This window comes from Callospermophilus lateralis, chromosome 2, assembly GCF_048772815.1.
Source record: "Callospermophilus lateralis isolate mCalLat2 chromosome 2, mCalLat2.hap1, whole genome shotgun sequence".
Taxonomy (NCBI): domain Eukaryota; kingdom Metazoa; phylum Chordata; class Mammalia; order Rodentia; family Sciuridae; genus Callospermophilus; species Callospermophilus lateralis.
Genome location: NC_135306.1, coordinates 74,521,642 through 74,548,052, shown reverse-complemented (window position 1 = coordinate 74,548,052; position 26,411 = coordinate 74,521,642). Strand labels below are relative to the sequence as shown.

General features: G+C 38.9%; 1 protein-coding gene across 3 annotated transcripts in view; it reads right to left on the bottom strand.

Annotated features, from left to right (window-relative positions):
- The window catches only part of Pcsk5 (proprotein convertase subtilisin/kexin type 5), a 429,480-nt gene that overhangs the window by 171,702 nt on the left and 231,367 nt on the right, over nucleotides 1–26,411 (bottom strand). For all 3 annotated transcript variants that reach the window (XM_076846064.2, XM_076846065.2, XM_076846066.2), the window contains exons 11-12: nucleotides 5,876–5,993; nucleotides 3,624–3,812 (exon numbers count right to left, since the gene is read on the bottom strand). In XM_076846064.2, the coding sequence (XP_076702179.2) occupies nucleotides 3,624–3,812; nucleotides 5,876–5,993 (307 nt within the window). The remainder of the gene's footprint in view (nucleotides 1–3,623; nucleotides 3,813–5,875; nucleotides 5,994–26,411) is intronic.

Below are 26,411 nucleotides of genomic sequence, written 5' to 3'. Positions count from 1 at the left end.
GTGAATTATAGGGTAGAGGGACTGCTTTGAAAGCCATGGGGAGTTTTCCATCCTGGCTGCCAGGCTACTAAAGCATGCAGTGTGGGGAATTCTAAGTCTGTGAGAAGAGAGTTGCACCTCTTGGAAGGATAAGAGAGAGGTGGGGCGGCTGGTAGAAGTCTAAATCTTCATCTCTAATCATCCTTGCTAAGAGAAATTTAAAAAAAAATTTTTTTTTTTTAGTTGTAGATGGCACAATACCTTTATCTTATTTATTTATTTATTTTATGTGATGCTGAGGCTCGAACCCAGTGCCTCACATGTGCTAGGCAAGTGCTCTACCGCTGAGCCACAACCCCAGCCCTGGAAAACTTGGTTTTAAATTTTTGTAATTCCTACTTTTAACTTGCTTTATATGATTTTCTTAGAAATGTTGACTTCTGTGAAACAAAGATAAGTGTCCAACAAGGAAACCATTTACTGATGTTAGGATTTGAATAAGAGGTGTCCCTCTCTTCTGTTAATGCAGGAATATTCAGAGATGAAATGATTAGGTATGAGCAGTGTAACCTAATCAGTACATCCTTCTTTGAATGGACTGACCGAGTAGTAATTGTAGGCAGGTAGGGCGGGGCTGGAGGAGGTGGGTCACTAGGCTCAGCCATGGTAAAGATTCATTTTCCCTGCAAACCCTCTTCCTCACCACTATGCTTCTTGGCCACCAAGTGCAGAGCAGCTTCCCTCCACCATACCCTTCCACCATGGCCTGACCTTAGGCTCAAAGCAATGGAGTGCAGACCACGGACTGAATGTCTGAAACCACAAGCCAAAACAAACTTTTCCTCCTCTAAGTTGTTCTTGTCAGGTATTTTGCTCACAGTGATGCAACAGCTGACTAAAACAATGGCTCTTATGAATAAACTCTGACAAATGAATTCCTTCTAAAACATGACCTAGCCACCTTTTTCCCTGGGGGGGGGGGGGAGTAGTGCCTTGCAGACCAAACCGAAGGACACAGGAGCAAAGCTTGTCTTTCCTCCACCCACCCCTCTGTCTCTTTCTGTGCTCCCTGTTCTCAGCTCCCTGTTCTGGGACTGTGCTTTGATTCAGAGCCAAGGTGAGAAGACGCAAGGACTTCTTGCCACTAGGTCAGACTGAGAGGTTTTGACTAGAGATTTCCTCTAATAAAATGAAATCTTCAGAATATGCCAGAAGGAAAGAATGCCAAAAACCTCTGTCTTTCTCTAGCTGCCTGGGTAGGAGGGAGACTGCCAATGTGAAGCACAACAAGAACTGGGGAGCCTGGCCCTGGAAGGTGGCCACTGGTGGCTATGGGACCGGGTACAGCTGTTTCACATTTAAAAGGGTCGGCTGCCCAGAGCGATGGTTTTGGGGAGCTGTAGGTAGATGAATTCACAACATCCTTTACAATTCTCAGTGCCTCCAGGGCCTCTACTCTCCAATGTTGCTACCTCTTTTTGATGACTGTGTATTTTCAGGGCTAAGTTAAAGGATATACAAAGAGCAGTATTTTAAGATGTTTCCAACTGGGGTGCCCTGGGTGCAAACCTTATTCCCAGTGGTCTTAATGGGGGAGACTGAGGTAGACCTGTGAGCACAAGTCACCAATGTCTGAGACGCCTTTCTCTTATCTCTGATGTGAGTCCTGCAGAACTACTGCATTCAGCATTTTGCAAAGCACAAAGCAGATGTCAGTTGCAGAAGAATGCATGTGAGTCTGAAGCCAGTGACCTTGCAATCCACCACATGCCTGTGATGGAATCCATAGCTCCTCTGCTTGCAAGTTTCCCCACTGATGTCATTTTTTGGGGGAAGCCAACAATGAAAGGCAAAATATGCAGGAAGAGCCCCGAGAGGCAAAAGAGACTGAGTTTCCCAAGCAAACAGCAACAGGGGAGGGACTATTTTCTACAAGGAAGGGGGCTCAAGGCATAAGAGCTACATATGTGAAGCAAACCTTTGCACTTTGTAGTGTTTCACTAGATTACTCAAAGTTAAACGCAGAGGAATAGTCATAAAGCAAAGGAAAAAAAAAACAGAAAAAAAAAAAAAATAAAGGCCTTCCCTGGCTTTGGTAACAACAGCTGGTAAGACCTCCATTAATCACGGAATTGCTTGCTGGAAAGAAGCATCAGGCAGGTAGTGGCAATTACCTGGCAGACAGCAGCTGAGACCTCTGTCTACACTGGGAGGAGGGCATGGAGGAAATGCCCCAGGAGCTGATGCCAAGGAAACCTGACGTTCCTTGCACCTGCGTACTTACCCTGGCAAAGCTGCACTTCATATGAAAAGTATTAAGACCAGGTTTCACCATGTCCTAATGGAAGATGTTAATTTTGAAAGAAGAAAACAGCAAGTTCAAGCACAGAAATAAAACCTCACTTGATGATTTCAGAGTCTGTATGCCTAGTCTCTCACCTAGAAATGCTCTTTTTCTCACTTCTTGCCGTGAATGAAATTTGGGGAGTTTTAAAATGCAAATCCCCATTCGGTTCTACAAACTTGTATTGACCCTGGCCTCTCGGCTCCGCTGGCTTATTGTTGGTGTCCTCACGAAGATCACCATTGCCATGACACTTGGAGTGTGGGTAGGTGGTTGAACTTACATAAAAGGTCCACTTTCATTATTTGGACTGTATATGCTACTGAGAAAAAGGGGTTTTCTCCCATTAAAAAACAAACAAAAAATCAAATTAAAGAAGCTTCTAGGCATTTTGGAAATGAGATTAAGGCCTGAAAGACACACTGACATCTCCCCTGTCTAGTTCCAACGGTGACAACACCCTTCCAAGCTTCCAACTACTCCAAAAGTCAACAGAGAGAGAAAATAAAAAGCTGTACTAGAACATTCTGGTCTTATTCCTTCTGCAGGACCAGCCTACATACAATATAGTTACCTACCTGTGTGGTAAAATGTTCAGGAGGGAACAGCGAGAAGGAAAGAGGATAAAAAGACAAGCTGTGTACCCTCTAAGGCAAAAAAGACTGAAGGGTCAATCATAAAAACAGGGATATGCAAATTACAGGCCTCAGGTCAAATGTGACCTACTGTCTGTTTGTAAATAAAGTTTTATTAGAACAGTCATCAACCATTTGTTTCTATGGTCTATGGTGGTTTTGTACTCTAATGGCAGAGTTGAGTCACTGGGATATAGACATGACCTACAAATCTCAAAATATTTACTATCTGGCCCTTTGCAGAAAAACGTTTCAACATCTGCTTTAGAAAATAGAATTTCCTTTAACTTAGGAAAGTTAGTGCTTGGGCAAGCAAATTCAGTTAATCTGTAACAAATGTCAGTAGACAATGGAAGGCATCTTGGAGCTCTGCAATTCTTTTATAGGGCAAAAAGCAAGTGGTCTTCGATTTTTCTGCAGTGTTTTTTTTTTGTTTTGTTTTGTTTTGTTTTTTTAATTATCCAACTACTAAATGCCATACTTTCCCTTGCTTATAGATGTTAGGCAGTTTCCCACTCTGATTTATGAGCATGAGATCATGACAGCTAGGGGCTCCTCAGTTGGCTCTCGGGGTAGGAGTAAGTAGCAGTGGTCCCTTTCTGTTGTTAGGGACAGCTCAGCATTGCTGTGACCCCCACAATAGTAGGCAGAGGCCATCACTGTACCTGTTGGCCAGAAGCTGGGATCTGGTTCCTGAAGGCGAGGTCAGGTAGATGGCCAGGTCGCCCCTCCGGGGGTGAGTGATAGTGATGCGCACAACTACGTGCTCCAGGTAGTTGACGTGGTGGTTGGGGTTGTCAGAGCAGCCCGAGGCTTTGTAGATGGAGCGCACTGCACTGTTGGGGCGAATTGTCCTGCGAGAGAAAGAGGAAGAGAGAGAAAAGAGTGTTTGAACAAACGATGCAGCAGCACTCAGCAGAGTGACCCTGGAAGGTTGGAATGAGTGTTAAGTATGGTAAGGCAAGCAGCTGCCCCCTGGTTATTAAAGGATCATAGTGCTAACACCCAAATGGGTGGCCACATATAGGGTTAGTGACTGTCTTCATCTAGGAAGTGGGCATCCAACATAAGTGTGCATTGGAATCCCCTTGCTAAAACACAGATGGCTGGGCCGCAGTCCCAGAGAGGCTGATTGAGTAGGTCTGGGTGGGTCCCAAGAAGCTTCATCTCTAACTTAGAGTTCCTGGGAGACAGTGATGCTGCTGATCTATGGGATGCACTTTGTGAATAACTGCACTGCAGTAGAGAGGAGGCTGGGGAGTGAGCAACGCCTTGCTTCACATTCCTGGTCTACAGACTCCTTGGCTATAACCCAGGGCATGCTCTTTCCTCTCACAGGGTCCTCCCTTCCTCTCTAGTGTCCTCCTGTGCCACTGTCTCCTGAACACTGGGGTCTAGCTACACTGGCATCCGTTTAACTTCTGGGATAATACAAGTTTCTCATCTTGAGGAATTTGCATACACTACTTTGCCTGGAATACTATTTATCACACATCCAGTGGTTGCTCTTCTTCCTCCTTCAATGTCAAAGCTTAAATTTCACCTCTCTGAGACCTTCACTGAACCACAGGCGAGATTTGCTCCCTATCTTTAATTTTCTATCTTTTATAATTTTCAGAATTAGCTTGTAATTTGTAATCATACTACTTATTACAGCATTCTAGCATTCTTGTTTGACTCCCTCTCTAGACTCTAAGCCTCATGACGGCAGGGAACATTTCTTATTCTCCTTTTCCTCCCTAGTATTTTAGCTCCTTTTCCTCCCTAGTATTTAAGTGCAAGAGAAGTAGTTGCTTAGTTGATGAATATGTTTGTGAATGAATGAACAAATATTTTATTTTATCCCATTGTCTCATTTGTCAAATAGAAATTAGAAAGTTAATTTTTTTCTTTCTTTTTTTCAAAATATTTTTATTTTATTCATTTATTTTTATGTGGCACTGAGGATTGAATACAGTGCCTCACAGGTACCAGGCAAGTACTCTATCACCAAGCTACAACTCCAGCCCCCTTCTTTTCTTTTTTCTTTTGGAGACAGGGTCTCACAAAGCTGCCCAGGCTGGCCTCTATCTAGTGATCCTCCTGCCACTGCCTCCTGAGTAGCTGGGATTATAGGTGTGCGCCACCAGGCCTGATTTGTTAGGAAGTTTTAAGTAGAAAACATGCACAAAGTTTCTAGCTCTTGGCTTGGTACATAAGTGTTGAATACTGATTAATTTTTAACTCCTTTGTTTTTTCTTCCTCTCATTCTTTGCCCGAGAGAGTCCATTTTTTTCTGCTTCCTAAAAAAAATTCCTCAAGTTTTACAGTGACTCGAGTTTTATCATAAACCAAGTTTAGAATTTTTTTTTTTTTCCAGAAAGAAAAGTCTCTGAGAAGATAGCCAAGAACAAATACTAAGCAGGCCACTGAGAGGAAATGCTCTTCCTTGGATTTACCCACGGGAGCCACTCCACACAATTGTTTGGTAAATGCTGTCCACATAGCTCTGAGTTTGCAGCTAACATTGGGGAATAGACCCTACAGTTGCTAGTAAGTTGCAATCTCATTTGCTTTGCACCACTCTCTGGATAACTGCATGCATATGCTTTAGTTTCCAGAACATTCAATAATTTTATTTTTTAAGTATCCCAACTTCTTGCACCATCAAATAGAGATACTGACAGGGTAGAAAACTTTGGAAAGCCCACCAGGAAGGGCTCTCCAAATCCCCTTTGAAAGGATGCTTTCCCTTTAAGGATCTGGATTATGCTAATGGACATTGAAAGGCTTAGAATCCTAGTCATTCTATCACAGTTTTATAATTTCATCAGAAACAAACTACAGAAGCTTTTAGCTCCCACATGTGACAGGAGGACATGTGCTAGCCTCTGTCCTTTGGGGGCATTACATGTGGTCAGCGGGCAGCACACATTACTTGATTTGCCGGTCTGTGCTCTCCACACACATGTGTTGCTGGGGAACAGTGGTCCACTTCTCCGCCTCCATCACCATGGCTTCCGCATCCATCAGTCCGAATCCATAGAGATGACTCACTGCAGAAGGCAAGAGGCTGGTCAGCTTTGCTGTGGTTAGCAGCAACCTATACTACAAAGGCTGAGTTACCATGTCACTCAGCTGAGACCTCAGACACACAACAGTGGGCTCCTAGCTAACTTTCTAGCAAAGATTTGAAAAACAAAACAAATAAATAAGATGAAAGTATATTATTCATCAACTATTATTGACTATCCTTTATAAATTATTACTACATGCTGGGTACTTGTCCATATCCTTACATTTGAGCCTCCTTACAATCTTAAGATGTTAGTGAGATTATTGTCATCATTCATGGAGGAGAAAACTTGAGGAATGGAGAGAAACCTTGCCAAGACTGACTAGCCTGTCCGTGGTCAAGCTGGATTCTAACCCACCTTGTTTCCTTCAGGGACCTGTTGTTAATCATTTGTATTTAAAAATGATGACATCATTGATTTTGTGAAGTAAAATAATTAATAGGTGTAAAGAAAATCATAGATAATTTCTCAGCAAGTAGAACTCAACATGCAAGAAATATCATTTTTTCTGACATATCTAGTGATTTGTTTAAGTACTCCAGAAGATATAAATTATTATCTTTCTCCTAGCATATAAAAATTTATTCAACTATATGTATAGATACCTGGAGGCTTCTAGACCTTTGTGCTAGTTTCTTGTCTTTGAATCTGTTCTCAATTAGAATCCCTATTGATCTAAAGCTGAATTTGATGTAACTGGCTCAGAAATATCAGTTAAGTAGAGGAATATTTAAATGATACAGTAAACTACACGTGCATTTCTTTCTGAAAATACCTTAAAATCACAACTGAATATTTAACATTTTCACTTTGTATTGAACTCTTCTATCTTTATATTCAACATAAAGACATACTTCTATCAGAGTTTGCTTAAAAGTTGTCATTATGACATTAATTGCTTTATGCAAAAAATTTTTATAGCTTTCCATGCTTATTGATTATATAAGTACATCAGCTTGAAATTCATGATGTCCTCTGACATAGTCCCATTCTCCTTTCAAAACAGTCTCCTCACCAAACCCTTTGTATTTGTAAAGCTACTCTTACAGGTTCTAGTCAAAGTTGGATCTTTCTGCCGCACTGCTTTGGCTCATGATGAGCCTTTGGCTTGAAATTCCTTCATTCCTACTTTCTGCAGAGTCAAAGTTTCTAAAGCTCTTGCTGATATATCTTGTTCTTCCTGAAGTATTTTCTGAACAATAAGAAGTCAAAGCTTTTATTGAAATTCAACCATATGTGAATATTAACTTTTCTCCTTTGTATTCTATAAGTAATTAATTCATCAATCCATCTGTCTTTCTGTTATCCATCTGCCTGCCCATCCATCCATCCATCCATCCATCCATCCATCCATCCATCCATCCATCCGTCCTCCCTCCAGTGCCTTCTGTGTACCACTCACTGTATTAGGCACTGCACTTTCTAATCTGTGCCATGGATGGACTTATTAATTAACTGTCAGTATGTGTCCTTTTATTCTTACTACATTTTAATCTGCGTGATGGTAGGAACTGGCTCTTACATTTTCTTATAGGTTTCCTGGGAACTTTTGCACAATTTTATGCACGTGGGAACACATATAAATTAGAGCACATAAGAAAAGAAAACTGTGCCAGGATTCAGAAATAGCTCTATTTATGTTATTTGATAATCACACAATTCTTAGCAAACAAAACACCTAATCCACAGTTTCCTTATTTTGTGATATTTTAGTCTGTCCTGTCACCATCACTAAGTTCATAAAGTACTGTTATATGTCCCATGTGAGAAAATCTTCTAAAAACTATGTAAATGCAAGGGCTCAATATTTTTGCCATCAGGTACTTAGATAGGCCATACTCAACAAAAAATAACAAGCCTGTTGTGCTGTGGCAAGGACACACATAGGATTTTTATAATGTAGTTTTACATCTTTTATTAATCATGATTTTAAAAACAATGCATATTCATTCTAAAAAAATCTTAAATATATCAAGAGAAGAATAAAGAAAATAGAAATTATTAACCAATAAACTCATCAAAAGATGGTAATGGCTATGAACAATTCTATATATGTCATTATAGTTACTTAACATTATGTAAAGTTTTTAAAAAGGGACAGAGGGACTCATGTGATACGGAAGAAACACGATACTAGAGGAATGTCAAGTTCAGGTTTGTGGGAAGAAAGGATAGAGGGAGTGGAGAATGGATATCCAAACAGAGAGTTGACATTGACCTACTTTTCAAGTCATGAAGAATAGAAGATAGGAGTTCAAAGCCTCTTGACATATACAAATGTTACGGAAATAGAAATATTGGTTATCTTGATTTCATACATGTATGAAAATGTCTTACTCATAAATATTTGCAAGTATTGCCTGTTAATTAACAAGTAAAAACACTTTTAAAAAGAAAACTAAAAGTTCCAGTTTAAGGGGAACACAACTAAGGAGATCTTTTGTTAAAGCTCAAGTAACTCAGGTATTCTCAGTCATCATATAGCCATAGCCTACACCATCTCATCATGCACATTACAATTATTTTCTTTCCTTGGGGATATTAAAATTTTTAATAAAGATATCATGCTGGGCTTTCCACCTCTATTCAGTATTCAAATATCCCCCATGCTAATGTCAAGTGATTTTTTTTTTTTTAAAGAAAGAGTGAGAGAGAGGAGAGAGAGGGAGAGAGAATTTTTTAATATTTATTTTTTAGTATTTGGCAGACACAACATCTTCGTCCGTATGTGGTGCTGAGGATCGAACCCGGGACGCACGCATGCCAGGCGAGCGCGCCACCGCTTGAGCCACATCCCCAGCCCAATGTCAAGTGATTTTAAAGCAGCATAGCTCATCATCTTATCTCAGTTTAGGAGAACAAGATTAAAGATCTGATGGGGGATTTGGAGAAGGGGGTAGAGGTAAGGGAGGTCAAGGGCTCTGGGCAGTCAATGCAATCCTGGGGCAGCCCCCAGTGAGCACCTGAGCCCCACCTCAGCTCTGCTGGCTCCTCCTGTTCTTCCCCTCCCTAATAACTATCCACCCAACAACCATGATGACATAAATTAGCAAAAAGAGTCATCAAATACCACCAGCGCTTCATGCCTGTTAAGCAACCACTTGAATCAAGTAGGAAAGCACCTTGAGTCTTTATGAGGGCCATAAATTTGTTTCCTTTTCCCATCCAATTTCCACCTTTCAGGGACAAAGCCTGCTCATGAAACACTCAAAATAGATGTTTAGAAAAGAGGCTGCTACAGTTAAACTACAGATTGTCAGGTCAACAGGAAAAACATTATACTGACATGATATTAATAAATGAGGAAATTGGACTAGATCGGTGAAGGTCAACTGGGTTGGTAACAGAAATTTTCCATTATTTTGATGTACTCAAAATTGTGTGTCTGTCCATAATCAAGATACGTAGTGCAAGGAAAACATCTTTGCCTTTTCAGCTGACAATACATCAAATATATGAATTCAAATTAGAAGTTATTTATTTTGTTGGAAAATACTAATGAGAAAATAATTATATAATGAATGTTGTTGGGCAGATAAGCTCATTCAAAATGTGATATCAATACCCCTATATATTAGTAACCACTAAACAGCTTGGAAGCACTAATCATTTTTTATATAGTATAAAATATCCACCTACTAAAATGACCTATTAAAGACAGAAATTCTGATTTAATTTTTTTCCATTTGAGTCAAGTCTGTCTTGCCTGTCCCATGGACACCATGAAGAGTCACAGACCTCAAGGTATGATTTCTCTCCAGTAGGTGCAGAGCTTGGCTTGGGGGACTGCTTCCATAAATATTTGTGGAATGAGTGAAATGAAACTGAGAGAAGAAACTTTAATTAATTGACAAAGTAGCACAAAGTGTGTACTAAAGAATTGTAAAGGAAAGTAGGAGATCTGTTCTTTTTTTATGTTGACCTCTGTAAAATCATCAATAACAGTCAAAATTTATTCAAGTAGAGAGCCAATATTCATATTTCATAAATATATAATGATGGAAAATATACCATAAACAAGTAGTTGAGATATGGCCATAAAAAAGAGTCTTATTTATGTACATTTCTTATGCCATGTTCAAAGCAAAACCTGACTCTTGAAATAATTTTATGATGATGAAGCAGAATCCGCTCTACGCAAGCACTGGGCAAATGCAAAATTCTATGAAATTGGAGTGCTGTTAACATTGACGGGAACAGGGATCCTGACTGGTTCTAGCAGAATCTTCTACTCCTGTGAGTGGGGGCAGAAAACGTTATTTCTGATTTAACATTAGGTAAGACTAAAAAAATCAAATATTGGAAAGTTACTGAGAGAACGAGTAATATGCATAAGATTTCGTAGCAAAATTATTTATGCCTTTTTTAGAAAGTGAATTTATTTCTTGTTGAATGACATAGCTCTGCTTCAATAAAGAGGACTTGAGAAATTGCATCTCATTATATATTTTTCTTTTGGGTTACAAGGCTGTGTATTTCATGATACATATAAGACAGCAATTGAGACCCCATAAATAGGATCCTTTATGCAGATGAGTTCAGGAAAATGGTTTTGTCTCATGGCAAAGAAGATAGTTAGTTTCTATTCACAGTTATCCAAAGGCTTCCTTGCTTGAAGTCAGATGAACAAAAGAACTCAGGAAAATAGGTACTATTCTCTGGCAAGTAGCTTTTCTTTTTCTGATAAGACCAGAGGTGCTGAGAGAAGCTGGTCATTAGGTACACAAGTAAGTAACTGCATAGTTTGAAAGCAGATATAGTCAACTCAAGAAATAACTTTAGCTAGGAGGCCTTAACACTCCATTCTAAAGAAAAGCTAGGAAGCTCCTTAGGAAAAAAAATAGAAGTTTCTGAGGAAGAGAAACTATAACCCGGGAAATCTGGTACACTTTTATCTCTTCTAGTGGATTGTCCTTATTGGAGCCAGCTACTTGAAATGCTGCTGCTGTTAAATATTACATGGAATGGATGTATTATGGTGAATTTGACTATTAGTAAAGCACTTATATATAATTTTTAAAAGTTGATCGGCTCAAGTAAAAGTTTTTCTTTTGGTAAGTTTTTGAGCTTTCTGAAGTGAAGTGTTTTTTTTTTTTTTTTCCTTCTTCTGCTGCCACTGTGTCAAACTCAGACACAACATTATACAGCATGCAAAAAAGGGCAAATACCCAACAACAGAAGCTCTACATGAGGAGCCGAGGAGAAATTTAAAATACTGCATAAAAGGGAAAAATATCCAACTAGGTGACAGCTGTCCATTACTGAATATTTATAGAAAATTCCAGCCAGTATCTTCTGCTGAGGAAATCATTCCTGAGGAACAGGGGAACTAAGTGTATAGGTTTACACAAGACTGTGCTGATTTGAAAACTGAAAGTCCTGTATCCTAGGAAACCCTCCATTCCTGGATAAACCAGGAGATTCATCACTGAGATCATAATGTGATGCTACTATGGAATGGCACAGAACTCCCACATCTCTCAACATCAATAGTAGAGTAACTAAAAGGTAGACAGAAATCCTGAGCCTATATTTTTATTTGTTAAAATGCATACAATCCCTGATGTCAAAAACTTGGCTAACAAATTAGGGTAAATACTTGACTGTTTAAAAGTGTTCATTTCAATGTACTTCACTGATACAGGATGAGCATCCCTAAAATCCAAAATCTAAAATGCTCCAAAGTCTGAAACATCATAAGTGGAAAATTCCACACCTGACCTCATGTGACAGGTTGCCATCAAAATGCAGAGGCACTAAAAATACCATGTAAAATTGCCTCTAGGGCATGTATATAAAACGTTTAGGAAGTACTAATAAATTTCCTGTTTAGACTGGATTCTACTCTCAGTATATCTGATTTTACACACATACACACACACACGCTAAAATCCAAAAGAAAAAGATCAGAAATACAAAACACTCCTAGTCTCAAGCAATTTGGATAAGGTATACTCAACCTTATGAGCTAATAATTGATATGATTAGTTATTATATTACTTAGTTGGGTTGTGAAGCATCTACTCTGTATTCAACCCCATACTGAGGTCCAAAGAAACAGAAAATGAGTTGTGTTTCTAGTCAACGAAGGGGTGAGACAATAATAATTTTATGATATAATGAAAAACAATTAAAAGCACCAAACTGTGTAATTACTGTACATATAAAAAGCACTTTAAAAGGGTAAGAAATCAGTAAGAAGAACGGACTTGAAGAAACTTACTAGAACCTGGTGTGTCAGCTGTGATGTCAGCTGAGACTTGCAGTAAGTGGATGTTTGGGTTGTATTTTGACGCATGTGTAGGATTTAGTTGGGGTGAGATGCAGGGAGCACATTCCACAGGCCGGGACTGAGCCTGCTGGTTAGCTAGCTGAGTATAGTTCTTGGGGTCACTGAAGAAACCAGAGCCATTAGGATGGGTGATGTGAGGGGTAAGTGGACAGCAGGCGAGTGGGGAAAGAGGGAAAAATCTCAGGAAATAAGGGGCGGACCAGACTGCAGGGGAACTGAAACCCAACCACAACTGTTGGATGTCACCCACCATCAATAAATTCATTGCTATTCTCATCTACCTGCTAGTAAACCACCAAGGTAAAAGGTGGTTATCCCAGTTCCTGGCTTGAGGGAGGCTGCTTCATCTGGGGTTGGGTAGCAACTCTGAACCAGAGATCAAAGAGCTACATGCAGCTGTTGTAGTCCTACCACCTCTGGGCTCTTTGATCCTCAAAGTGTTGAACCACCTGCTCTGAAACAGCTGCTCCTACCAGGGACCTGAGCCTCCTGCACCTATTAATCAAACCAGGCCAAATGTGTGGGACAGGTGGAGGGCACACAAGCAAGAGGGTCTGGGACGCAGCAGTAAACCACCATGTCCCACTGCAAAATGTAAACACTTAAGTACTGCTCTTTCAAGGTAAAAATAAACAGGTAAATTTGAAAACATAAACTGTAACCTGCTAAGTATGATAGAGTGGGAAGTGATGCTTTTCATTCCCCAGATGTCAACAGTTCACACCTGACCAACTTGGACAGGGGTCCTAGACATACCATTGATCCCCTGGCTTGCTCACTCTCTTCAGCATCTCCTTATTGTGTCATCTTTTTAGATTTCAGAGAAAAAGGCATAGAGAAATCACAGAGAGTGAGAATGACGTTGCTACGATTTTCTCTGCTGTGTGGAGCAAAACATAGACTTCCTTCAGGTAGAAAAATGGAGTTTGAATTCTGCTGCTTGGTTTGTTTTTATTTTTCCCTGTTCTTCCTAAAGTCTCCGGCTCTTTTAGCAACTTCAGCCAGATCCAAACATGCCAGCCGTCACCAGTATGACTGACATCTTGTCTGTGGAAAGTTTCCAGATACTGGGCTGTCTGCTGGGGCTGTACTTCAAAGCTCCCCTTGGGATGGGTGTGCTTAGCAGCTGCAGGTAGTCAGATGGGCTCATCATTACAGAGAAGAAACAGTAAGAGTTTAGGAAAACATTCTTCTACATTTACATATGTGTGTGTATATATATATTTACAAACATACACAATTTATTATATTACATATGCATATATAAAACAAAAAAAGATACATGTCTGCATACTCTCAAGGGTCTCTTTCCATTTTAAGGAAAGAAAAAAATATCAAATTACCTTTTTTCCCCCCCTGGCCAGTCCCCTTTAATTTGCTCCCAATATGGTTATAAGTAAGCAGTTTGCTTGTTTTACTTAATGGCTATTTCTTGAACAGAAGTAGGAGAACTATTTTGCCAGTTTGGAGAGATCTTTCTATGTAGCCTAGGGTACCCTCCAGATTGTATTTTTTTTTTCTTGCTTGTTTTTAGGGAACTAAGATTGTCTAGATGAGAACAAAGATGAGAATGAGATGAAAAAAAGTACTCTAAGGGTCTTTGAGCAAAGGCTAATTAAAGATTAGATTGACCATATGTCAGTTCCCCTGCTTGGATCTTCCTGGTATAGAACTGAGCAAATAATTAACAAGAGGAGATCTTCATATGTGTGGGTTATTCACATATTATTTTTAGAAAATTCTTCATTTAATTTCCCCTTACTTTTGTTTTTTTTTCTTAAATTCCCATAAAAGAAAGAAAAAGAAAATCTAGTTGATATTTTGTTCAAATGGTACATTTTCACTCAGGGGTTGCAAAGATTTGGCGATTTCATCCATCTGTACCTCTCTCTACTGGCTCACCTGACATGGACCGTCACCCACAGTCACAGATTGATGATCACAAAGCATGAAGAGGACACTGTTCCCAGTCACTGGGAATGCCATCATCTCCCTGGGAGGAAAGCCACCTCTTAACCACCTAAGGCTCAGGCACAATGGTAGGCTTTTCATGAACTTTCTTTTTCATTTACATGACAAATAATTTTTTTAAGGTTAAGAGATAATAATAGTGAAATTTTTGTAAAGTTTCAGAAAAGGCCATTGATGTGGCATGGATATTCTCTTAGATGAAATAAGATGTGAGATGACTCTTAAGTACTTGGATAGTCTGGATTCATGGAGGGAAAATAAAGAGATGAGGATATTTGAAATTGTGGCTTCCTCAAAGAGGCTATGTTGGCCTGGAATGCATGGTCAGATTTAACCTGGAGGCAATGAATGGCCATTGATGCAGGAAATCAAGTAATGTAACTGATATTCTAGCAAGATGGACTTGGCATTGGTTATATGGGATATTAAAGGGCACAGGACAGAAGCAGGAAACCAGTTCCTGAGATGGTGAGACTTGGGAGACCACGTGCTATATTGTGCAAATGGTCAATGTAATAGGAGATTAGATAAGAAAGAAGCAAGGGAATTTCACAAATCACACACAACATAGGTGACGGAGGTGAGGAGACAATCAACGTGAACAGGGTGATAGGCAGAGTGGTATCCCTTGGACTGTAGAGGTTAGATTTTGAGTTCTATTTTGGAAGTTCTGATTTTAAATGCCAGAGGGAAGGCCTTGTGAAGAGGTTCCAGATGGTAAAGTCACTGTTAAGGATGTGGAAATGGAAACCCTTAGCAAGGAGAGGATGTTCATAATTGAAAGAAGTCAGGAATGTAAAAGAAGAACGGTGGAATTTAAAGGTCAAAAGGTCAAAGAAGAACAAAGGGTTTATCTTTGCATCACAAAAGGCAAAGGAAGAGAGCTGAGAACTGAGGAGATGAGGAGCAGAAAAGGCTACAGGAAGACCTAGGGATAGGGCCAGCTGGGAATGGGCGAAGGAGGAAGTAGAAACAGGATTGCAGGAAGTGACAGAAGGAAATGGGGCAGCCAATTCAGACTCACTGTGAAAGGAAGGGCAGAAGTGAAGCAGCAGGATAATGGAAACATTTTCTCTCCTCCAAGGAAGGAGACACCAAGTGTGAAAACTCAGGGTCATGGTTCAATTGACAGCAAGGAGGATGAATGCAAATGGCTAAGCAACTGACAAGGATGAGGTATTCGTGAGCACCTTTCACAAGTCCCTTATCCAAATGCAGAAAAAAACATGCTTTGAGAGACTATTTTTCATTTCTTCTAAGGCTAGCCTTTCATTAGGACACTATTCAAAGGCTCAGGGAGAAAATTAATTCATTGCATAAGGAGGGTGAATGAATTCAGTGGTTCTCCAACTGACATGTGCATCAGAATTGCCCAGGATTTATTCAAGCATAGATTGCTCTGTCCGATTACACTATCGTGTGTGTGTGTGTGTGTGTGTGTGTGTGTGTGTGTGTGTGTTATAGTTTCAGTAGTTTTGAGGTAAGGCCCACAATTTGTATTTTGAAGTTTTCACGGGTGCTGATATTATTGGTCTAAGGACTCCACTTTGAGAAGCAGTCTTTAGGGCTGGCATCTCTCTTTGAAAGTCTGCATGAGTAGGCTAATATCTCCAACATAGGGCAGGAGACTCTGCAGGCCTGATTTCCAGTACACCTTCCCTCATGCCAGGAGTACAAGAAATGAGAGCTGGCTGTACAGTATATAAGATCAATTTTTTATATAAATTATCACAAATTTTTTTTGCTTCCTTTATAAAAATCTTTTAAGAAGATAAAGTTTTTTTTTTTTTTTTTTAATTAACTTGTGGATGCATTAGTTCACCCACTCCAAGGAGGGCATGGCTTAGATACTTCCTCCTTCAAATGCACAATATTACTTAAGGTGTTAAGTTCTATGCATTGATACAATAGCATTAGGACTTCTCTGAATTGAGGTAAAAATTCCTGCATAGAGTATAAAGGTGAACACAGAAAATGGACTGAAGTGTCGATTTCCTAGTCCTACTGCCTGGAAAACAAAAGCATTTCATGCATCAAGTATGCTACTCCAAATAAAATGCACAGATAAAATTCTAAAGGGGAGGTAAAAATAATAGCTTACATATGTATTTTATCACTTGTGAGCTAATAAAATTGCCATAACAATCCTATTAGCAAAATAGTATTATTCACATTTTGCAGTGGAAGAAACTAAGTCTCATGGACATTAGAAGTACTTGGGCAAAGTCATAGGGACTGGAGCTAAAGTCTTCAGAATCTTTCTATTACATATGTATCCATGATTACTGTTGTCCATAAGACACACAGTATTTCTTTCAACTCAGGTCTGAAATCAATCATATGCTCAGAATAACCCTGCAATGTAACAGGGTGGGGGAGTCATTTAGAAATTATGTAGACAATTCTACTTGTCTTTTGCATAGAAATTTCTCTGTTCTTCAAAACTTCTTCAAATCTCATTAAAATATCATGTGCAGAAAAAGAAATTCATGGGGCTTGGAAAGAAAATTTAACATCTGGCCCATCACACTTTCCCCTATTCTTGCTGAGAAATGACCTTCTTCAGCCATTTCTATCAGGGATTTTCCCTGAGTGTGTGAAGATACGTTATTTTGTGTTCTTGCATAGGCCAGTTTTTTATTAAAACTAACCAGGCACGCAGATGGAAGGATAACACTGAGTGCCGAAGCTCAGATTCTCATTTGTTAGCATCCAGCAGCGATCACAATATCCTTCTTTTTGGCTCTTTCAAGGATGATTCTGGAAATTTCAGGGTGTACCGTCTCTCCCAGTATTGTACTATAAAATGAGGTCTGTTGAAACCATTATTGGGATGTGTGATAGAAATTTAATTGTTTTGAAATGCTGTAGGCTACCAAGATGTGAGCATGTATAAAGAGTCTAAATTGAGATCTAAATGGGAAAAAGTCTGGATCTATTTATTTCACAGCAGATGTATCCAGACAGATTCTGCAAAGTGATGGCCTACTGTGTCACTGTATCCTGCTATGTGCAGTGGCCTTGGGGAGAACTAGGGCAGGATTAATTTTCAGGATTTCTTTTGTAATCTTGGGATCTGGTTTATATTAAAGACACTGGCACCAATATAGAGATCTCTCTGGGTTGCATAAAAGGATGGGCTAAGCCATCTTTACTAATTCCATGTTTTTACAAGAGGCCAAGGAAGGTTGGGCCACGTTGTTGATCCTGAACCAGTTTCCACAGCACCCTCTTACCACAGTCTCAGTGTGGACACAGCTAGTTACATTCCTTGTCCCTGATCGGAGACATGGACCGGGTACAGCAGTCTGTGCTGGGCACCTCAAGCACAGTTTCCCTTCCACACTTAGAAATTCCTTCTTTAGTTGAGAAAAATGATCTGTAGGGAGGATCATTGTGTGTCAATCATGGAAAGCTTCAAATGCAGCCTTACCACTACTTCTCTGTGCTCATGTGTCCTGTACATGTCAATATTTACAAGGAACTTTCACCCCAAACGTGAACCTTCTACTAGACCCAGTACAAAATAATGACACATTTGAATTAAAGAAACTTCAATCATTTTTGGTCACAAAAAGGGGTAAATAAATGTACACAAGAACAGGAAAAGAGCTATAGATTTAGGCTTAGTCACCTTCACTTAAAATTCTGAGATTTTACTTCAAACTTGTTCACAAAAAAGAGGGATGGAACAATCACAAATTGGACTATAGGCATGCTGGAAAACTATTTAACTTTAGTAAGACCTGCGAATGTCAGAACTGAAGCAACAGTGAAGGTAAAGATGAATAAACCACCTCTGGATGGATACCTTTTAAAAGATATCTGTGTCTTTGACAATAGCGGAGAAATCACATATGAATTTTATGGAATAGGAATATCCATGGAGAGCGTACATGAATTTGAGAAAGGTGCTGTTCTTTTAAGGAGAACATTATCATACTCTAGTGCACGTGGCTTGGTGAGTGGATCCCAGGACAGATTTCTCTTCTCAGTCTAATCCTTAGTGTGGTTCTCTTATGCAGTCAACAACCTGTGCAATCAACTGTGGAAGCTCTGGCACATATTCATAGACAGTTCTCAATAGTTTTAGCCATGTCCTCTGATTCTCTAATGATAAGTGGCTGGAATTTAATAAAGATTTTAGGCTTCTAAGAATGCATGATATTAAACTCTGAAACAAAGTGGGGTATACACTCTCCACATTGGCTATGATGGTGCTTTTGAGAGTAGAACATGAATAGAAGCAAGTGATGTTGAGACAGAACCATCTTACACAGTGCATTAAGAAGGAGTCAACATTGTAACCTCTGGTGGGCTCATAAAAGTAATGCAGCTTCCCAAGATAATGGACTTCATAGCCAAGAAAAGTCATACGCAGGTCAAACTGAAGAAAAAGTCATCATAAACTCAAACACTTCTGTCACTCTGCCTGTGTAACCGTCACACAACTGGCATCTGGCAACTCCAGATGTGACCCAGAATTACATTACTTATTTTTTAAAATCTCTGCAAAGTTGCATGGTAAATACAAAGATTACAAGTGTATGTTCAAAAGAAGTTCAGACATCATAAGGTAAGAGGTTTTCTGAGGTCGTGGTGAACATAACAGGCAGGGAGAAGACTTGGGTTAAAGGACGCTGGTGAAGGCTTCTCAAAGCACCGTTCTAGCTTGACATTTTCCAAGGAGCAATCTCACACTTATACCCTTCTCCCTGGGCTTATTAAAAAGCCATTTCAAAAATCATTTCTTTCTCTTCTTAAAAAAAAAAAAAGGATCTAGCAAAGATGATCATATATCCTAACTCTAAAACTGCCCTCCTTCTGAAGGATGATAACAGGGATGATAACAAATTTTGCTGAATGTCACAGTTCTTAAGGTCATAAGTATACAATTGCATACTAAGATAATATAAAGTGATCACCACAAGAGAATATCCATCCATTTCACCAGGTCAACTTGTTATGTGCATGTCATTTTGTAGGGCACATCACGGGACCCGTGGATTCACGCCATCAATTGAGGAAATAAAACTGTTTGACACCTGACTAGCGACGAGAATCAACTTGCTTCAAAGTCATTACTATTATCCAACTCACTTTCTCAGATCACGACAGTGGGTCTAAAATGTATTTCAAATCAAATGAGAACTCCTAACTCGAGGACCCAAGCAGCTTTGCTTCGGGAAGTTCTTTTAAATTCTCCTTATCATACCACACCTGCCCTTTTATTGCACTGGGGGCCCTTTCCCATCTTCCCCTGAACTTCAGTTTTTCTGTAGCCATGTCCTCCAGTTATAATTCCTCCAGGAAACACGAATAATCAAAAGCATACATGTGCTCAAACTGACTAAGAAACAACTCAAGACACTATTTCAGATCAGCTTTGCTTCCTGAACTCTGAGTACACCTAAAGTTCTCAAACATCTTCCACCCTCTCATTAGATTCACTTTTGCTTCTCAATTTAACTTATACACAAGGCATGAGTGTAATTCACAATCATTAGCAGATCTTATGCTTTTTCCCCCTTCAACTCTATTGAGCTTATTTATTGTTTACTAAAAGAAAACACAAACAAAAGCCGGGAGCAGTGGTGCACTCCTGTAATCCCAGAGGCTCAGGAGGCTGAGGCAGGAGGATCACGACTTCAAAGCCAGCCTCAGCAACAGCAAGGTGCTAAGCAACTCGGTGAGATCCTGTCTCTAAATAAAATACAAAATAGGACTGGGGATGTGGCTTAGTGGTCGAGTGCCCCCTGAGTTCAATCCCTAGTACCAAAAAAAAAGAAAAAAAGAAAAAAAGAAAAGAAAACACAAAGAAGTTAAACATCAATCCAGAATCTTCAACTAAAAATCACAATATGTAATGCAAACAAATAATCCAAATTGGAGAAAATAATACAAAGATGAGAACATAAGAGTTGCAGGAGATATGTGACTATGAAGTATTGAGCCCTAATTGGGGCTGTTACTGTCTCTATTGACATGCATAATTTTAACAGGCACAGCTCTATGCATGTCAATATCTATATGCTCAATTTTCACTATACAAAAATCTGTACAGACTCCCAACTGAATTTGCTATGCTAGAGTGATACAGCAAATATAGGGGATAAATAATTTTTCCTAAGTGTACCCTATGAGTGAGAAATGGTGCTAAGTTCTTTATAGGAGTCTCTGTTCCCCATTTTCCTCTTGGCTCATTTCGTTCTACCTACGATGGTCCTCTTATGCCCTTGCTTTTTGGTGAACAAGTCCCATGCATGCTATTTGAAATGGTCTATATCTGATTAGATTTCTGGATTATTCCCTCACTTCTTGGGGTCTCTGTTCAAATTTGAGAGATTTATTTTTTTGGTCTGCTATTTTAAAAAAATTACAGTTTGCCCACACGAAGACTTGTACATAGCTATCTGTAGCAGTTTTACTCATAATAACTACAAATTGGAAACCAGAAAGCCATCCTTGAAAAAGTGAAGGAATATACAAATTGTGATATATTCATACAGTGGAATATTAATTAGCAATAAAAAGGAACAAACTTTGATATACTTAATGGCATAGGTGTATCTGAAAATATTAGATGGAGATAAAGAAGTCAGTTTCAAATAATTCCATTTAGATGTAAGCCTACAAAGGTAATCTGATGAACTATGGCAGAAAGTAGCCCATGGGCTGCATGGTGTGAATGCAGGGCAGGGCATAGGGAGGAGAATAAAAGAAAGAATGTTTTAGGGTCATAGAAAGGATCTTTGATCATGGTGGTGACTATAAAGATCTATGTATACATGTCAAAATGCATTATATTGCTGGGCAGGGGGGTACCTGCGTGTAATCCCAGCAGCTCAGGAGGCTAAGACAGGAGGATCCTAAGTTTGAGGACAGCCTCAGCAATTCAGCAAGGCCTAAGCAACTTAGTGAGACATTGTCTCAAAACAAAAAATAAAAAAGCCTGAGGATGTGACTCAGTGGTTAAGTACTCCTGGGTTCAATCCCTGGCACCAAAAAAAAAAAAGCATTATACTATGAATTAAAATAGTGTTTTCTCACTGTATATACATTTATCTGAATAAAGCTTAGAAGAAAAGTGTAAAGATGGCTAGATATACTACTGTTCATTGGTTTTTAAAGCTGGAATTCGATCCCAGGTTGTCTGACTGAAGCCCAGGCTCTGAGACTCTATATAGAGTGAATCTTTGATTTTAAAACCCAGGAAATCTCAAATTAAGAAAATGATTGTTAAATTTCAAAATAGTCTCTAGAAAAGATTGTGTCTTGGCTTAAATTTTTAAAATCTTATTTTGGAATTGGATTCAGAATCCAATCATCAGTGGTTCAAAGAAATCCATTTCAGTACTTCATAATCACAACATACTTTTCAAAACAGCCCTGCCTGGCTCTTGCTACTCACCCTCTATAATCACTGGTTTTAGGGCTTGCTAACTTTTATTTTGCTTAAAATATCAACTGTCACTAGAAAATATCAAGACTTGCTACTATTAAGAACAGCCAAAGTCATGTGCTAAAATAGGAGTTTTTAAATTATTGGGGTGGGGTCAGGGATGAAGATCAGTGGTAGAGTGCTTGCCTCGCATGTGCAGGGCCCTTAGTTCAATCCCCAGTACTGAAAAAAATAAAATAAAATTACTGGGGAGGTCCAGCCTCATTAGAGTTAGTAATCTGGATTTCTTCAAGTAATTACACAAAAAGAAACACTGACTTTCTCTTAAATAGAAGCTTTTGTTTATTGCCAAAAATCAAATCAGATTTTACATTTATAGTTTTTATTTGGCATATTAATTACTAAAGAGTCAACAGGATATTGGTAGTCCACAATCAACTTGAATTTCTGTTTCTAGTTTCCATATTGAAGTAACTAATTATGACTTTAGACATTTAGGGTGAATTAATGATAACATTTAAATGTTCCAAAATAAAACTTACATATAGTTGTGGTAACATTGATATACGATTGTGGAGTAAATTCATCTGAAGACACATTAGTGATAACTTCATTATAAAGTCCTTAGTACAATTTTTTTTTGTAGCCCATTTTAGGTCATTTAATTAATTTTCAATTCCCCAAACAACATTTTATTTACAATATAGTGCCATGTATTTATCCTTATTTCACGTAAGAGAAATATATAACATGAAAATATACCTTTAAGACTTTCTTTTTATGTTTGGTGTTTTTTTGTTTGTTTTTTGTTTTGTGTGTGTGTGTGTGTGTGTGTGTGTGTGTGTGTGTGTGTGTTTATCTGTTGTTTTTGTTTTTTGGTACTGGGGATTGAACTCAAGGGGACTCGAACACTGAGTCACATCCCTAGCCCTATTTTGTATTTTATTTAGAGACAGTGTCTCACTGAGTTGCTTAGTGCCTTGCTGTTGCTGAGGCTGGCTTTGAACTCGTGATCCTTCTACCTCAGCCTCCCAAGCTGCTGGGATTACAGGCATGTGCCACCCTGCCCAGCTATGTTTGGTGTTTTCCATTTTTAAAGCACTTTTCATTCAATTCAGCCTTCTAATTTTGTTGGTTATTAGACACCCACATTCTGCAAAAACCAAGATGCACAATTCTTAATTTGCTTCCTCAAAGCCACAGAAAATATAACTTGGTTTTTAAGACTGTGCAAAACCAAAAATACTCCAAACATAATTCTCCTAATTATATCTTACATAGAAATAATAGGCAAATAGTATAACTATTATTTAAATTCTATCCTGAGGGTGGATTTTTTTTTTGTGTGTGTGTGTGTGCTAGGGATTGAACCCGGGGACTTATGCATGCTAGGCAAGGCAAGGTCTCTACTACCTAGGTCTGAGGATGGATTTAAAGTGTAAAACTATGTGTTTAAAACTTACAGGGACACAAAACCAAACCAAAGTAAAAACACTCAAAGTCCAGCAAATCTAACACCATCATGCAGTAAAAGGCCAGCAGAGGAAAAAAAAAGGTTTTTCATTTGCAGGACATATTATTAAACTTCACATATTTGGTAGGTGTGAGTAGAACATTCTGATGGGACTAGTGGATATAAGATTCTAGATTAAGCCATGACTCAACAGACTTTGCTGTCAGCCACCTATATTCCCATGTAGACATTTAGGTAAATCTCCACCAGACAAAAGAAGTAAAGCAACATTCCTAAGTTATGTGTGATTCATATATATATATTTTTTGTAGATAAGGTAGAAATAAGCTCACATATACAATGGCCAACAAATAAGAAAAAAAAAAAACAGCTTTAAGTCAATGAATAGGGAATGAGGGTGAGGTCACAGAGCACAATGGTAGAAGGAAAATATACAATCTCAAAAGACAAAAAAATCAGGTGGCATAGTGGCATTTTCAGGGAGCAAATTTTATTAGGTAAAAATCAAATATATTTACCTCCCTCTGCCTTTCCAAGTAATAATTACTATATTTTTTGCAAATGGGTTGAACTAGAGTCAAGCATCTGATTCTAATCCCACCTTTGACACGAATCATATAAATAACATTTCACTTTGACCTTTCTTCAAAAATGCAATGTACGGATTACCAATTAAGGTGCATTATGTAGCTTTAACCACAGCTACCAGCAGCAAATCCACGTGCTAGGTGGCAGAGATGAAATATTATCTGAACAGTGAAATAATAAAACAAAATGAAACTTTACCCCTTCCCATGGCAAGAGCATTAGAAATCACTTCATACACGTGAAAAACAAAGAAAACGACAATTCAAAACCTCTCGTTTGGCATGCTTAATGGTTTCAGCATTTCTAATTCCTTTTAATAAGTGTTACAAAGTGAAAGCAAGATGGGTAGGTACTCAAAATATATTGGAACATCTTAAAATTACCAGCCCTGCCCGTGGAAATAAATGGATGGCAATTGAAAGCAACAAAGGTTATTAAAAGTTAAGGTCTCACAGGCTAAGAGGTCACGTTAGACTGTCAATCATTTTCCCCACGGTGGGTAACCAGTTAGAAATTAAAAAAAAAAAAAATCTAGTAGTTTAGTTGTGGTGGAAGAAGGAGTCAGTGGGGATGGGAGGTTTCAGCAACATGCTGGAAGAAAAAAAGAGACTTACATAGTCTGGGAGGGCAGTGAAATGGAAGGCGTGGTACCCTCGCTCACTGAGTTGTCATTTTTGATTTTTCAATGACATTTTTTTCCATCTTTCGCCTAGTAAAGATGACAGAAGGTCCTAATTTATTATCTGATGTCTATTCCTGTTCCTAGATTTAAGAGAGTTTAACTGTATACAGTCATACAATCCAAATACAAATAATTCCATATAAAGCTAGAGCACTAACGTCCATGCATTCCATCATCATCATAAATGCATACTCGAACCAAAGGTCAGGAGTCAGAACCAGGCTGCTCGGCCTAGGAACATGGTGGAGAGAGGGACGGTGGGTGGGTAGTTTACTTATATAAAAGCAGTAGAAGGGAATAGCTCTCCCCCAAGAGCTAACTAACTTCCTCCTAAACTGAAATGAGTGACAGACTATCAAGAAGGCCCAAATGAAAGTCTTTGGTATGGCTCTCCGGGGCCACCATCCTGTGTGCCTGAACAGAGCTGCTGGAGGTACACATAAGGCACTAAACGGGTATTCTCTGTCTTAGATGCCTTCTGTTGCTGAGGTTGAGTTTAATTTTAGAAGATGAGAGAAGGATCATTGATGCTTTTCTCTAAAATGACTGTTGGGGATTAGACCTCAGGAAAATAATAATAGGTGTTACAAAAATTTCTGTCTCTGTATGTGAATTATGCCAGAGCAGATCTGACTGGGCAACACCATGGAGCCCCCGATGTTTTGGCCCACTTCCTGGGTTCACTTCAACATGAGTTGGGTTGGCACACTAAAGTTGCTAGGAAATATTAAAAAGTGAAGAGACAGCATCAATTAAATTCTGGGAAGAAAACCACCCAGATGAAAAAAGCCCTTCCTACTTCTATAGCTATTTGGTACATTTTAAGGAGCGTGGAGGGAGAATTAAAAAGAAGAGAAAGCAAAACAAAGCAAAACAAAACAGAAGAACCTTGTCATAAAAGAAATGGGAAAGGATCAAGGGAGAAAAAGCGATAATTCTGACAAAATCCTAAAGAGCTTAATGATAGAGTCATCTCCTGGCATTACACATGTTGGTCAGTAGCAAAATACTAGAATTTAGATTTCATTTCTCCACTGGCAAAACACCAAACCCATTCACCTGATCTAAGGCAATTTCCTATTCACACTTACAATTTCAAGTAGATTCTTTCATTGATGTATAATATTTGTCCCATTTATTTTTCAAAAAACTATCTCTGGAGGAGTTATAAAATCAAAAGGTGTAGTTTGAAATTTAATGAGCATTATTTGCAAGTGAACAAGGCAAATCGACATTTAATCAGTTTTCATAATGTGTATTCATTGGATAATGTTTATACTGAAAAACTTTTATGATATAAAAGACATTTATAAGGGATTATTATTATTATTCAAGAATCAGCAGGACAGAATAATCTTAGTTCTATGAAGATTTTTAAAAATTAAGGTGCCATCAGCATAAACATGTTGATAGTGGCTTGCATCTTTGGGGTTTCCCTTACTGAGAGCTAATCTCACTACTGGATCCTTTACAAAGTGCTACTATGAGAACACAGGACTAGAGAAAGTTCTGGGTTCCTGGTTTATCTCCATAAACTCCAGGGTAATCCCACTCTCCTCTCTGAGAAACATGGAGATGAATCAGCAGACAGCCCCTTTCTTTGGTGTTTCAAGGCCACCTCCTGGCCTGCAGGAGGACCTGTCAGCAGGAAGCCCACAGCTGCTTCAGGACCAGGGAATGCCTTCCACCTTCTAGGTCCACCACACAAAATGGGTGGTCTGGATCAAACCTTTAGGAGGGCCCCCAGCTGTCTAGTTCATCCATTGTCTAACCTCACTGTTTGCCTGGGAGGTATGACAAACCAGTCTGTCTGAAGACATACAGGGAGGTTTTGTAAAGTAGATTTGGCAGGGGCTGCTATTTAGGGTGTAGGTCTTCTTTGTCAGTGAAAATATCTATTGATTTACAAAACCCAAACTGAATTGGTAGCTACTCTAAGTGGCTTCTGTTTTACCAGATGAGAAAGAAATTCTGTCGGATACTAACAT